At 50.6% G+C, this 13,895-nt stretch overlaps 1 protein-coding gene across 4 annotated transcripts; it reads left to right on the top strand.

Annotated features, from left to right (window-relative positions):
- Window positions 1-1,524: 1,524 nt before the first annotated feature.
- Window positions 1,525-13,895, top strand: Lgals8 (galectin 8). Of its 4 annotated transcripts, none has more exons than XM_042686164.1 (11): window positions 1,525-1,695; window positions 6,973-7,125; window positions 9,014-9,102; window positions 9,572-9,782; window positions 10,553-10,672; window positions 11,136-11,192; window positions 11,645-11,671; window positions 11,790-11,912; window positions 12,228-12,316; window positions 12,622-12,787; window positions 13,692-13,895. In XM_042686164.1, exons 2-11 carry the CDS (start codon window positions 7,081-7,083, stop codon window positions 13,839-13,841), a joined length of 1,077 nt encoding a protein of 358 aa, XP_042542098.1. In that variant the 5' UTR covers window positions 1,525-1,695; window positions 6,973-7,080; the 3' UTR covers window positions 13,842-13,895. The 4 variants fall into 4 exon arrangements, with proteins under 4 accessions (XP_042542098.1, XP_042542099.1, XP_042542097.1 ...); XM_042686165.1 differs by lacking the exon at window positions 1,525-1,695 and adding an exon at window positions 1,723-1,743; XM_042686163.1 differs by lacking the exon at window positions 1,525-1,695 and adding an exon at window positions 3,550-3,646.

Here is a 13,895-nt window from a genome sequence, read left to right as displayed (position 1 = left end):
CTGGAAGTGGGGTTGTGGCTCAAATGATAAAGCACCAGCCCTTGAGGGAAAAAGCTAAGGGACAGCACCAAGGCCCCTGAGTTCAGGCCCCAGTACTGGTAAAAAAACAAAAACAAAAAAACCACCCCCTCCCCGCAGTCCAATTTAGATGTACTCTTGGTAACTAGCAGCCAAATTCTGTTTAGGTTCCTGATTATTTTAACTTCCATTCATGAAAACAAAAAGTCCTTTTCCACAGCACTCTACAAGAAAGGTCTTGTTTTACCTGTTTCTGGCAAAGACAGCTTCACTCAAGCGAGAAACTATAGAGATTGTTCTACTTAATACTTAAATCTTTTTTTTTGGGGGGGGGGGCAGTTGTGGGGCCTGAACTCTGGGTCTGGGCGCTGTCCCTCAGCTCAAGGCTAGCACTCTACCACTTGAGCCATAGCACCACTTCCGGTTTTTTCTGCTTATGTGGTGTTGAGGAATCAAACCCAGGGCCTCATGCATGCAAGGCAAGCACTCTACCACTGAGCCACCTTCCCAGCCCCAATACTTCTTTGCTGAGGAAGATTTCGGGTGTGTGTGTGGGGAGAGATCCACTGGGAAATTTCCAGAAGCTTCATTCCTACAACTGTGGGTGCCATAGAGCAAGCACCACGCCAGCCTGCAAGGACCTGGTCCAGTGCAGCCCTGTTCTCTGCTCAGGATCCAGAAGACAACATGGCCCCTCCTGGTGCACCCCATGCCACTGGGCCTCCAGTGCCTCGTCTCCCCAGAAGTGCTGTATACACCAAGTGGCTCTGGCCTACCTGGCCTGTTTTAATTCCATCACAGCTAGTAAAGAGGCAGTTTTGAACATGTATGCTAATGTGTCTGCTGAGCTCAGAAGACAGACAATATGTATATGGATACTCCATACTATGATTTTTAAATGCTGACCCCACCAAGGGAACCCTCAAAGCTGAACCTCCAAGAGTCTCCAGGAAGCGTCTATAAGCAGACATACTTCATTGGACTGGATCAAAGTGCAGGCTCTGTTCTGAGCAGTTTGATGGGAAGCAGGAGTGGACTGGAGGGGGCTGGGCACCACCACTGGGATGACGGCTGGCTGGTGAGTGAACTCTTAAGACTCACTCAGGACATTTTTGAAGGACGGGCACGGGGGTGGAGATCCACTGCTGCAAGACATCTAGAGGGTAAGGCCTCCTGGTACTTGGGGAGTGGGTGTCCAGAGCTGTCCTCACCGCCCCTCTGGAGCTCCGGGGTTGCTGGGGACTGAAAGCTTCTGTTGTATGAAGTATGAAAGTTTCCATTGTATTATGTGCAAGCCTTTGATAGAACACATGAAATGCTACATTGAGGCAGAATCCACCTAACCTGACCTTTGGCTGCCACAGGTCCTCAGCGTGAGTGACCTTGCGAGCTTAGGGTGGTGGCTTGGAGAACCCCTGGCTATTGGTCCACCAGATTCCTCCTGAGTGAAAAGTCCAAACCACAGGCTATTTGCAAGCTGTTCCCAAGTGTTTAAACACAGAACAGCATCTCCGCCTGTGAGATGAATTAATGTACAACCTTAAGAGCTTTCCCATCACTAAGGTTTTTTTTTTTTTTTTTTAATTTTTTTTTTTTTTAATGACAAACCACAGTTCTAGAAGGTGTTTCTTACACCTGAAGAAACCGGACTTGGGATCCGAGCCTACAGAAGCTGAGGTGAGCCCCGTGGATTTGAGCACAGTGGGGCTGGAGGGGGGAAAAGAGGTGAGTGCTCCCTAAATGTAAGAGAGATTAGGAGAAAGCCAGAAGATTCAGAGGTGAGCCCGTTCAGACTGGGAGGATAAGCAGAAGGACTGAGTGATGACTGTGAGGTACACAGGCCTCTCTGTAGGATGGTTTGGTGAGGAATTTCTGAAGACTCAGCCTCATTTAAGACTTGTGTAATTTGACTGCTTTTCTCATGGGAATAAATGAATAAACAGGAAGTGAGAAGATGTTCTCAGAGCTCCCATGCTTGAAACTATTGTGGCAAAATTTTGCTTCAATTTTGTCATTATTGTAGGCTCTATAGCTCTGGCTTCACAGCACAATATGTCACTGTTTAAAGCTCTGTGTTTTATTGCATCTAATTTGCGTTCCAAAATTATTAATTTAGGTGCTGGGGTACTTAGCGAATGTTCAAAAGGCCAAAACATTCAAGGTGCTGGTGGCTCACACCTGTTATCCTAGCTACTCAGGATGCTGAGATCTGAGCATCGAAGTTCAAAGACAGCCAGGGCAAGGAAGTTCGTGAGACTCTTATCTCCAGTGAACTACTCAAAAAAGCCAGAAATGGTGCTGTGGCTGAAGTGGTCGAGCACTAGCCTTGAGCACAAAAAGACCCAGGCAAAACTGTAAAGATATTCAATTGTCTTCATGTTATCAATAACCTAATATTCAATATGGTATTAGGTATCTATTTTTCACAAAGCAGTACATTAGGCACTTGGGAATGTGCAAAACAAGCTCCTTTTTTTTAAACTTACACTAACATGGTGTAGGTCAAACACAGCACACAGAAAGACAACTACACATTTAAAGCAGTGCATGTCAAAGGCTTAAATTAAACTATTCAATCTTGAAGATTGAATCTTGAAGAGTGCATCAAATGTAAGATAATGGCTTAAGAGCCCCTGCAAGAGGCCAGGGCCCTGGGCTTGACTGTCCTGTGGGGCGCTAGGTCATTCCTCAGCCCCTGTGCACTACCAAATGTTCATCAGGATTTGCAAATTTGGAAGAATTCACAGTACAGACTTTGTTTCTCTACTAGAGGAAAAAGGGCCCCTTCTGTTGTTCCTGTCTTCCTTCTGCTTTCCCTTTTATTTCTTCTGGGGAGACTAATAAATTATGTCATGGTGGGGGAGGGGGAAGAAAAATGGTAAAGAGAAAAACCACCATAGAGCACTGCTGTAAGAGCTTGAAATGAATTCCTCAAAAAACTAGGGGAACGGACACTAAAACACGTGTGGGAGAAGAGACGCCTTTTAGGTGCCTCCTCATTTGTGCTGGCTTTGGGGCTTGAGCTAAATGCTGTCCAGCCTCACATGGCCTTTGGTGCTCAAGGTTGGCACTGCACCATGTGGGCCAGGCCGCCACATCTGGCTTTTGGGTAGTTAACTGGAAATGAACACCACGGACTTGTTCTGCTCAGGCTGGTCTGGAACTCGGATCCTCAGATGTCGCCCCCCCCCCCCCGCAGTGGCTGGGGGGGGGGCGGGGCGGGGACCGAGGCGCCCGGAGCCCCGATCCTCGGATCCCAGCCTCGGACCGGCTCACCTTTCAGCCCCTGACGTCACTGCAGGCAGCCGCCGGGCCGCGGTTCCGTTCCCGGAGCTGCCGGCTCAAGCGACCGAGCGACCTCGGTCACTGCGCGGCTGGCGGGGCGGCTAGCTCCGGGACCCGTCCCGACGCGCGGCTCCGCCCTCGGCCCGGCCCGCAGCCCCGCCGACGCCGACCCCCGAGGACGCCGCGCCGCCCCGCGCTCTCCGACCACAGCCCCCACCCCCCTCCCGCCCCGCGCCGCGTCTGCGCACGCGCAGGGAAGTGGGCGTGGCCTGACCTCGGCGGAGCTCGGACGGCAGCCGCGGCGTACCAGCCGGGCTGCGGGAGCGCCGGCGGCTCGGCCGGGGTGAGTGGAGACGCCGGGGGCGGGGGGTCGCCCCGGCTGGGGAGTGGTGGGGACCGGGCCGTCTGTGAGCCTGTGACCGATGGGACCGCGTCCCGGGTCCTCGGCGCGACGTCGCCCGAGGGGAGGCGCCCGGGGCCCGGAGGCGCCCGGGGCCCAGAGTCGCCCGGAGCGGGTCGCCGGCCGGGGGCGCGGCCACTGTGGCCTGCGCCACCGCTGCCGTCAGCCCGGCCGACGAGGGGGCGAAGGAAGGGTTCTCCCGGCGTTCCGGGGACCGGCCCGCTTCGGTGACCGGTCTGTGTCGGCCCCGTGACGGGGCGACAGGCCCGACACCGGCGACGGGTCCGTGGCTATCCCCGGTGACGGGGCCCGACGTCGGTGACGGGGCCCGACACCGGCGACAGGCCCGACACCGGTGACGGGGCCCAACGTCGGCGACAAGCCCGATACCGGCGACGGGTCCGTGGTGATTCCCGGTGACGGGGCCCGACGTCGGTGACCGGGTCCGACACCGGCGACAGGCCCGACACCGGCGACAGGCCCGACACCGGTGACAGGCCCGACACCGGTGACAGGCCCGACACCGGTGACAGGCCCGACACAGGTGACGGGGGCCCGACACCGGTGACAGGCCCGACGTCGGGGACAGGCCCGACACCGGTGACAGGCCCGACGTCGGGGACAGGCCCGACACCGGTGACGGGGCCCGACGCCGGTGACGGGCCCGTGCTTATCCTCGCTGACGGGGCTGGCTCCTTGTGGAACCCCGCGGAGCCCCAGTGTTGAACGTGGGAACCCGGCCCCCAAACCCTCGTGGCGGAACTACCCGCGGCGACAGCCCGGCCCAGTCCCGAAGCCTCCCGCTTTACCCCGGCTTCCGGCGAGATCACGTGGTCCTGCGCTGCCTAGGCAACCGCGGGGCGGGGCTCCAAGGTCAATCCCTCCCCCCCATCTTGTGCTAGTGACGTCACACGCCCAAGCCCCACCCCCTTGCAGCCTTAAAGGGACCGTCCCCGGCTCAGGACCAAAAGCTTGGACGAGGAGATCCCACCGCGCCTTTCTTTTTCCTCTGGTGCCGGTGTCCTGGATTTCAAGGAACAGAGCGAAGAGGTTCTGAGGTTTTGGCTCACACGTGTGTGAGTTCATAACACCGGTGGATGCATTTTTTTCCCCTCAGTAAAGATGAAGCAGTAGTTGCTGGACAGTGTGCCAGAATCGCAGGAAGTAAAACTAGGAAGTTCCAATTTCATTTCTCTTTTACTTCTGCCTAGAGGTTACCAAGTATTCCCTAGAATTATTAAATGTGATTACTTATGAGAACTTTTATCTTTAAAAACGTGGCTAAGTCGGGCGCCGGTGGCTCACGCCTGTAATCCTAGCTACTTAGGAGGCTGAGATCTGAGGATCACGGTTCAAAGCCAGCCTGGGCAAGAAAGTCCATGAAACTCTTAATCTCCAATAAACCAGCAGAAAACCGGAAGTGGTGCTGTAGCTCAAGTGGTAGAGCGCTAGCCTTGAGCTGAAGAGCTGAGGGACAGCGCCCAGGCCCAGAGTTCAAGCCCCATGACCAACAAAAAAAAAAATTAAAAACAAAAACAAAACGTGGCTGCCAGGCGCTGGTGTCTGATGCTTGTCACCCTAGCTACTTGGTGGCTGAGATGGAGGATTGCAGTTCAAGGCCAGCTCAGGCAGGAAATTCCACGAGGTTATCATCTCCAATTAGCCACCCAAAAACCTGAAGTGGAGCTGTGGCTCAAGTTGCAGAACACGTGCCTAGAGTGAAAAAGCACAGGAACAGCGTCCAGGTCTTGAGTTCAAGCCTAGAGACCACCATGTGCGCCCACACGTGTGTGCGCACACACACACACTTTAGCAACACATAAATCTGTATCTTAAAAGTATTCAGAGGATTGGGTTCCTCCCTCCTCTGATTTATTTGCTTTGGAGAAGGAAGAGTAATTTCTTCTCTAAATAGTACAGTGGTTATTGTTAAATGCTTTAGCTCATTGAGCCCTCAGAACAAGCAGGTTTGTGAGTACTCTTATTCTTGTTTAACAAACAGGAAAACCTAAATAAATAAAAACACAGGTTGTTGGTGTTTTGATTTTTCTTCTTGTTGTTTTGTTGTATGGAAGTTTGAACCCATGACATTGAGCCTGCTAGGCAAGTACTCTGTCACTCAAGCCCCAATGAATACCAATGATAGTTTTATAGGACTTTTCAATCAGCATTTATTGTTAGTTTAAAATTTTTCTTTGCTTGCTTTTCAGTGCTAGGGATTGGACCCTGATTGGCCCTTATGCAAGTGATCCAACACAGAGCTCACTCCTTTTACTTTTTTATTTTTGGGGGGGGGTCTGGTTGTGGGGCCTGAACTCTGGGCCTGGGCGCTGTCCCTCAGCTCTTCAGCTCAAGGCTAGCGCTCTACCACTTGAGCCACAGCACCACTTCCAGCTTTTTTTCTTTTTGCTTATGTGATGCTGGGGAATCGAACTCAGGGCCTCATGCATGCAAGGCAAGCACTCTACCACTGAGCCACCTTCCCAGCCCCTCCTTTTACTTTTTTTTTTTAATTAATTTTTTTTATTGTGAGAATACTGTACAGAGGGGTTACAATTACATGAGCAAGATATTGAGTACATTTCTTATCAAGCATTGTTGCCTCCTCCTTTGTTTCCCCTTAACATCCCTGTCCTCCCATCCTCCCTCCCCTTTTATTTTGAAATCAGTGTCTTGCTGGGTGCATGTGGCTCACGCCTGTAATCCTAGCTACTTAGGAGGCTGAAATCAGAGGATCACAGTTCAAAGCCACCCTGGGTAGGAAAGTCTGTGAGACTCTTATCTCCAGTTAACTCCTGGAAAACCAGAAGTAGTACTGTGGCTCAAGTGTGTAGAATGCTGTCCTTGAGCTGAAGAGCTGAGGGACAGCACCCAGGCCCAGAGTTCAAGCCCCATGACCAACCAAAAAAAAAAAAAAATACACTGAGTTCCAGCTCCAGAACTGGTGGGGTGGGGGGTGGGGGGAAGATATGTAGCTAGATGCTGGTAGCTCACACCTGTAATCCTAGCTATTCAGGAAACAGATCTGAGTATCATGGTTTGAAGCCAGCCTGGGTAGGAAAGTCCGTGAGACACTTATCTCCAATTAATCACAGAAAAAAGCTAGAAGTGGAGCTGTGGCTCAAGTGGCAGAGCACCAGCTGTGGACAGAGGAAAAAACTAAGCAAGAGTGCTCTGAGTTCAAGCTACACATGTAAATATGTTATAAAGAAAATTAATGCATGCTTGTTTTCTTTTCTTTTGTTTTCTTTTCTATGACTTTTACATAGGACAAGTATCTCGGTGTCACTCTGGGTCCCCTTTAAGTGAGACAAGGTTAAAATTTTATACACAGAAGAGAGACTCCAGTCAACAAAATCAACATTAGTTGGAAAGGAATGATGTTGTCCTTAAAGAACTTACAAAATACCATCTACAACCCGGTGAGCAAGTTTTGTGAATTCCCTTTTTTCATATGGCAGAACTAAGAAAATCCAGTGGAATGGAAATTGTGCATTGGGAGCAGGGCAAGAAAAGAATGAATTTAGTGAACACAAGTAACGTCCCTGCTGTGGGATAGGGACAGTGGGTGGTGCTCTCTGAACAAAAGGTCCAGCTCTCATTCTCTAGCAGAAGAATAGGTCACAGTGACAACCAGGTGATGGAACAGTGTCATAGAACATGGGAGAACCAGAAGGAATGGAAATCCCTGTGTGTGGGCTCAGACCATAAAATACAAGAAAAAGGAATATGGCTTTCTTACTTTATGAACTTTTCCTCTCCTCTTCTTTCCTTTTCCTTTTCTTTTTTCCCCTTCTCTATTCTTTCTCTATAGTTAAACATTCACAATATCGAGTGCCATATTGCACTGAAGTTAGGCTCTCATTTGTAGTTCTACTTTTTAAAAAGACATTGCAAATAAATCTAGTAAACTCCAGTGTCTTAATCAGCTAGTGTATTTTACAAGCTAGACTCAATAACTGTTTTAGAGGTTGGAGGCATGGCTTAGCTGGTAGAGTACTAGCCAATGAGTGAAAGCCTCAGTACCAAGTTTGAGTCTCAGTCTTGTACCTAAAAAAGACCAAACAAAGTTTTACTGCATTATGGTTATTTTATTATTTAAAACAATGAGGAAGGATGAGACATAAGACTGTCACTTTAATGTTTATTTCATTAATGTTTTAAAATGTTTAGTCTACCTAACTGTCCATGTTACTTCTCTTAGAAAGGAGAAGTAAATATTATAATTCATTTGTGTCTTTTTTTATTTTGTATATTTTTTGACTAGTTCCATTGATAGAAATCTAAGACCTAAAAATGTCAGGCTCACTTTTCTTTCTATTCAAGTTGATGGAATTTGAATCACTGGTGACTCATGGCTGTACTCCTAGCTACTCAGAAAGGTATCTGAGGACTGGGAAGGTGGCTCAGTGGTAGAGCGCTTGCCTTGCATGCCTGAGGCCCTGGGTTTGATTCCTCAGCACCAATAAGCAAAAAGGAAAAAGCCGGAAGTGGCGCTGTAGCTCAAGTGGTAAAGCGCTAGCCTTGAGCTGAAGAGCTGAGGGACAGCCCCCAGGCCGAGTTCAGGCCCCACGACTGGACACCTCCCCCCCACCCCCCAAAAAAAGGAAAGCTATCTGAGGATTGCAGTTCTAAGCCAGCCATGAGACTCTGATCTCCATCAAAAAGCTAGAAGTAGAGCTGTGGCTCAAGTGTTAGCCATGAGTAAAAAGCTACAGGACAGTACCCAGGCCCAGAGATCAATCCCTAGTTCTGGAAAAAAATTGAGCAAATAATTTGGAAGATAGTATCTTCATACCAGAAATGCTGTCTATACTATGCATTTTGTGATTGTTCTTCATAGTTCCTTTTTGTTGTTTGTAGGGCTTGACTTCAGGGCCTGGGCACTGTCCCTCAGCTCTGTTCCACTAAAGGCTAGCACTATACCACCTTGAGTCACTGGTCCATTTCCGTTTTATGTGTGGCCTTTGAATCATAAACAATCTTTGCCAGGTACCTGTGGCTCACACCTTTAATCCTAGCTCCGCAGGAGGTTAGATCTGCAGAAATCTGAAAACAGGAGAGTTCATAAGACTTATTTCCAACTAGCCAACAAAAAGCCTGAAGTGGAGATGTGGTTCAAGTAATAAAGCACTAGCCTTGATTAAAAAGGCTAAGGGACAGCACCAGGCTCTGAGTTCATGCCAGTACCAACACATATGCACACACACATTAGCTTAGTCTTCATCAGTCACTGAGTTCCATTGTAATTGCTTCAGAATTAATTTTGTTTATGTCAACAAACATTTGTCAAACCTTTTTACTTTCTAGACAATCCCCTATGTTGGCACCATTTCTGAGCAGTTGAAGCCTGGGTCTTTGATTGTGATCCGTGGGCATGTTCCTAGTGATGCTGACAGGTAAAATCATTGTGCGGGAAACACACAAATGGTCTAGGTGATTGCAGAGTAAGAACAGCCGCTGCGGTGGAGAGGCTGTCTTGCTTCACTGAGGCCTGGCGTTGTATACAAGCAGCCCTGCCAGGATGTGAGGAGATGGGGCCGAGCCACCGAAGACCCGTTACTGGGGTTACTGGGGTGTTTCACCTCATGGCTGATATAAGAATTAAGCTCATTGATTAAAAAAGGCTTGTTAAGCTGGGCACTTTCGGCTCATGCTTATAATTCTAGCTACTCAGGAGGCTGAGATCTGAAGACTGTGGTTCAAAGCCAGCCTGGGTAGGAAAGTCTGAGACTTTTCTCCAATTAATCACCAAAAAGTCAGAAGTAGAGCTGTGGCTCACGTGGTAGAATGTTAGCCTGGAGCACAGAAGTTCAGGGTCAGGCTCTCTCCTGCTTCCTGCCATGCCCCATGGCTCCCGCTCCTCAGATTCCAGGTGGACCTGCAGATTGGCAGCAGTGTGAAGCCCCGAGCTGATGTGGCCTTTCACCTCAACCCTCGCTTCAAAAGATCGGGCTGCATCGTGTGCAACACTCTGACCCAGGAGAAGTGGGGGTGGGAGGAGATCATCTACGACACCCCCTTCCAGAGGGAGAAGTCCTTCGAAATTGTCATCATGGTGCTGAAGGACAAGTTCCAGGTGGGTTGTGCCTGGGCCCACAGGGGACCCTGTTGGTCAGGTGAGCCACCAATACAAGGCCTTACACTCACCCTGCTTGTATCGTACCTGAGCTTGGCCCTGGGATCGCCATGAAGGCAGAAGGCAGATGTTAAGTGAATCTGCACCTCTGCCCAGGCTCTTCGTGGCCCCTCTGCCTAGGCGTCTTATTTTCCAGCAGGCCTGGGCTCAGCTGCCCCAGCATCCTGTTAATCATGGGAATGGGGATGGTGGCAAAGGGGGAGGATGGTGGGAAGGAGAGACAGGCGGTCCGCAGTGCTTAGTTAAGTTTCCCACTAGATGGTGCTGTGCACTTCTGAGGGGATTACAGCCCCTGCCTTCCTGAGGTGGGACTGAGTGCCCTGAGTGACTCCAGTGGGGACTCACTGCTGGTGTGGGGCCTGGCATTGCACAGCATGCTGCTTCCTAGCTCTCCCTCGACCTCCTGTACTCCATTCCTGAGGGAAACTGTTTTGCAGTGCAGGTACTGGGGCTTGAACTCAGCCTCAAGCCCTCACTTGGCTTTTCTGCACCTGGCTGGCACTTTTATCACTTGAGCCATACCTCCGCTTCTGGCTTTTTGATGTTGGAGATAAGAATACATGGACTTTCTTGCTTGGCCTAACTTTGAACCACAGTCCTCAGATCTTAGCCTCCTGAGTAGTTAAGATTACAGGCACAAGCCACCAGTGCCTGCCCCCAAAGGAAACAAGTTTGGATAATAAGTTCATTTGTTAACTGTGTCCATCCAGGTGGCTGTGAATGGAAAACATACTCTGCTCTATGCCCACAGGATCAGCCCAGAGAGCATAGACACGCTGGGCATTTATGGCAAAGTGAACATTCACTCAATTGGTTTTAGCTTCAGCACGGTGAGTGTCCTTCCATGCATGCTTGCCTTGGTGTCTTTGAGATAACGTGGTGGAAGAAACTTCTTCATGTAGGGATGACTGGCTGTTGCTTGCTGCCTCTGACCAGGGCTTTGTGGCCTGTAGGCGCTCAGATGGCAGCTGGTTCTAACACAGGGAAGCCCTGCCAGGCTGAGGGTGCACTTCCTTTCCACAGGGGTCATAGAGGTTGCCCTTCAGGCTTCTTGGCCTCAGCTAACTTGTTCCTGTGAACAGTTTGCAACCTCAGCAGCTGTGCAGCTGCCCACGCTCGTGTTCACAGGAGAGCTTTCTCCACTGCTTGTTCACCAGGGGACCCCAGGGTCAGAGCATTTTACAATTGCAGTTCTGGATGTTCAGTACTACTGACCACTTGTATGTTAAACAATTTATTTTCAAAAGATGCTCTATGAGTGTGGAACATTAGTGTGTATTTTCTTTTCTGCAGGATTTACAAAATACTCAAGCATCGATTCTGGGACTATCAGAGATAAATACAGAAAATGTAAGTATTAACTCTCTTAATAGAAAGAATATAGTCAGTGAGTAACAGCTGTCATTTTAACTCTCATTTCCTGCATAGGAAATAGAATGTTTCTATTTCTCCCTCCTCTGGCCCTGTTATAAATCCTTGCTAAAACTTAAAATGTTCTTAGGTGTTACTGGTGGGTGTTTTTCTTTTCTTTTTAAAATTATGGTTTTACTAGGAATCCAAGATAGACACAATTGTTTAAGCACATGCTGGTGGCTCGCTATGTGGGAGGCTAAGAATGGGAGGACTGTGGTTTGAGGCTAGCTCAGGCAGAAAATTTTGCAGTATTCCACCACAACCCATACCCGGACATGGTGGTGCTTGTCTGTCCCCCTAGCTATGAGGGGAAGGATTACAGGTGTGAGCCACCTACACCTGGAAGATACCTTTCTTTTAAACGTGCTTTTTTCTTTCTCTTCTGATAGGTACAAAAGTCTGGCATTTCACAGTTTGTAAGTAGTTTTGTCGGTTGTTCCATGTGGTCTGTGTTGTCAGCTGTCAAGAGGGGGGGCAGATTAGCCGTAGATGGCAGCTCCATTCTTCCCACCCATGTGGACTGTTTCTCTGCAGCCTAGTAATAGAGGAGATATTTCCAAAATCGTCCCCACAACTGTCTACTCCAAGAGCAGAGACTCGACCGCGAACCACACTGTGACTTGCACCAAAATCCTTCCTACCAACTATTTGTCAAAGGTTTGAGGAGCCAGCCATGTTGTTAGCTAAAAATTCAGTGATTAGCAGTGTGAGGACCCTGGCCCCTGCCAGGGGCCAGAGAGCCAGCTCGGTTGCACAAGTGTGCGTGCATGTGTGCTGTCCCCGAGCAGAGTCCACAGTCCATGTGTCCTGCTGGAATGGGGCACTGGGGCACCAGCTCTCCCTGCAACCCCTAGCTACAGTGCTCCCAGCTGGGCCCAGAGGCCCTGCTGGCCTAGATGTTCCCTAGGGCAGTGGACAGTCTCTTGGGAGGTCCCTTCAGCAGTTGCCTGCCTGACTGTGGCGTCTTTACAGACCCTGCCTTTCAAAGGGAGGCTCAACTCCCCCATGGGCTTTGGACGGACCGTCGTCATTAAAGGAGAAGTGAATACAAATGCGAAAGGGTGAGTGTTACACAGCAGTGGCCCGGCTGTGGGGACGGGCCTTGCTGCAGGGTGGCCACCTCGCACCTCGTCATGGGCTCGGGGGTAGAGGTGGGGCTGATGTCGGGCTCTCGTGTGAAAGGGGCCTTGATGGCTCAGGAGGGTGGCCTGTGATGTTGCTAGTAGCGTTCCTGTGAGTACACACTCAGCTGACAGTCTCACCGCCAGGGCATGGCTGTACATGCCCCTCCTACAGTCGCAGTCTGAGCTCCGGTGTGATTCACTCTTCTCTTCTGTTTGACTATTTTTTTTTCCTTCTCTTGAAGCTTTAATGTTGATCTAGTGGCAGGAAAATCAAAGGATATCGCTCTCCACTTGAACCCACGCCTGAACGTGAAAGCATTTGTAAGGAATTCTTTTCTTCAGGGAGCCTGGGGTGAAGAGGAGAGGAATATCACCTGTTTCCCATTTAGTCCTGGGATGTACTTTGAGGTAAGGTTTTTTGAAAATGGGGCTGGGTGAGCGAGTACCCACTGCTTCAAGTCCAGTGCAGTGTGGGGCTGTGGAATGCTCCCGTTTCTGTGGAGATGAACTTGAATGCAGGGTGCCGCTCATTGGCACTGGAGGCTTTTGGCAGTAAGATGGTCTCAGGACTGGAGGGGATCAGGGGTGCAGGAAGCACTCCAGCCAGGGAGTTGGTCCTGCTTACAAAGGACAGTGCGTACGTTAGACCTAAGAACCAACTGTGCCCTAGATGTTGGGCACTGCCCCCATTTCTGGAGCTTGGGTGGAGCATGGTCTCCAGAGATGAGCTGGGTTGCTGGCTGTGTGACCCACTGTGTGCCCTCATTTCCCACCCAGTATTGCTGTCAAGAGAACACTCAGCCACCTGATTTGCAGATTGGGTTTGGTGTCTCCACCTGGCCCTGGTGGGTGGGTAGCAGCCAGGCTGGGCATCCTCCCTGCTTGTTCCTGCAGCTGGCACTGGAACAGAGCTGAGGGCGTGGTGGTGGGTGCCACTGGCGGTATGCTCTCAGCTGCTCAGGTTTGGGGCAACTGGCCTGAAGAGCTTTGAGGTGAGCAGGCTGAGCAGGGGTGCAGCCAGGATGGCCACCAGAGGACATGCCGTGGGAATCCTCAGATCAGTCAGGATCTCCGCGTGCTGCCTGGGTTAGCTGCCCTCCATCACTAGTTCCCACCTACTGGCAGGGATTGCAGCTCCCCATATTCCCAGGAAAAGCGAGGAGGTGGGTAGTACAGGTCTGGGGGACCCTGAGTGGCTGAGGCAGAAGACACTGCCAGACACAGGCACAAAGAACCCAGCATTTCCTTCTGATTCCCCTGGTAATCCCCAGGGAAAGCACAGCTGGCATTCCTCCCTTCCCCTTCCTTCCAGATGATCATTTACTGTGATGCCAAGGAGTTCAAGGTGGCGGTGAATGGGGTGCACAGCGTGGAGTATAGGCACAGGCTCCGGGACCTGGGCAGTGTTGACATGCTCGAGGTGGACGGCGACGTTCACCTGCTGGAGGTGCGGAGCTGGTAGCCGCCACCGCCAACCCAAATACATCAGCCTCTGTGACATGGGCCTGTCCACGTG

This window comes from Dipodomys spectabilis, unplaced genomic scaffold (genome assembly GCF_019054845.1).
Source record: "Dipodomys spectabilis isolate Male_0828 unplaced genomic scaffold, ASM1905484v1 ptg000096l, whole genome shotgun sequence".
Classification (NCBI taxonomy): domain Eukaryota; kingdom Metazoa; phylum Chordata; class Mammalia; order Rodentia; family Heteromyidae; genus Dipodomys; species Dipodomys spectabilis.
This window is presented reverse-complemented; position numbering and strand designations above follow the sequence as displayed.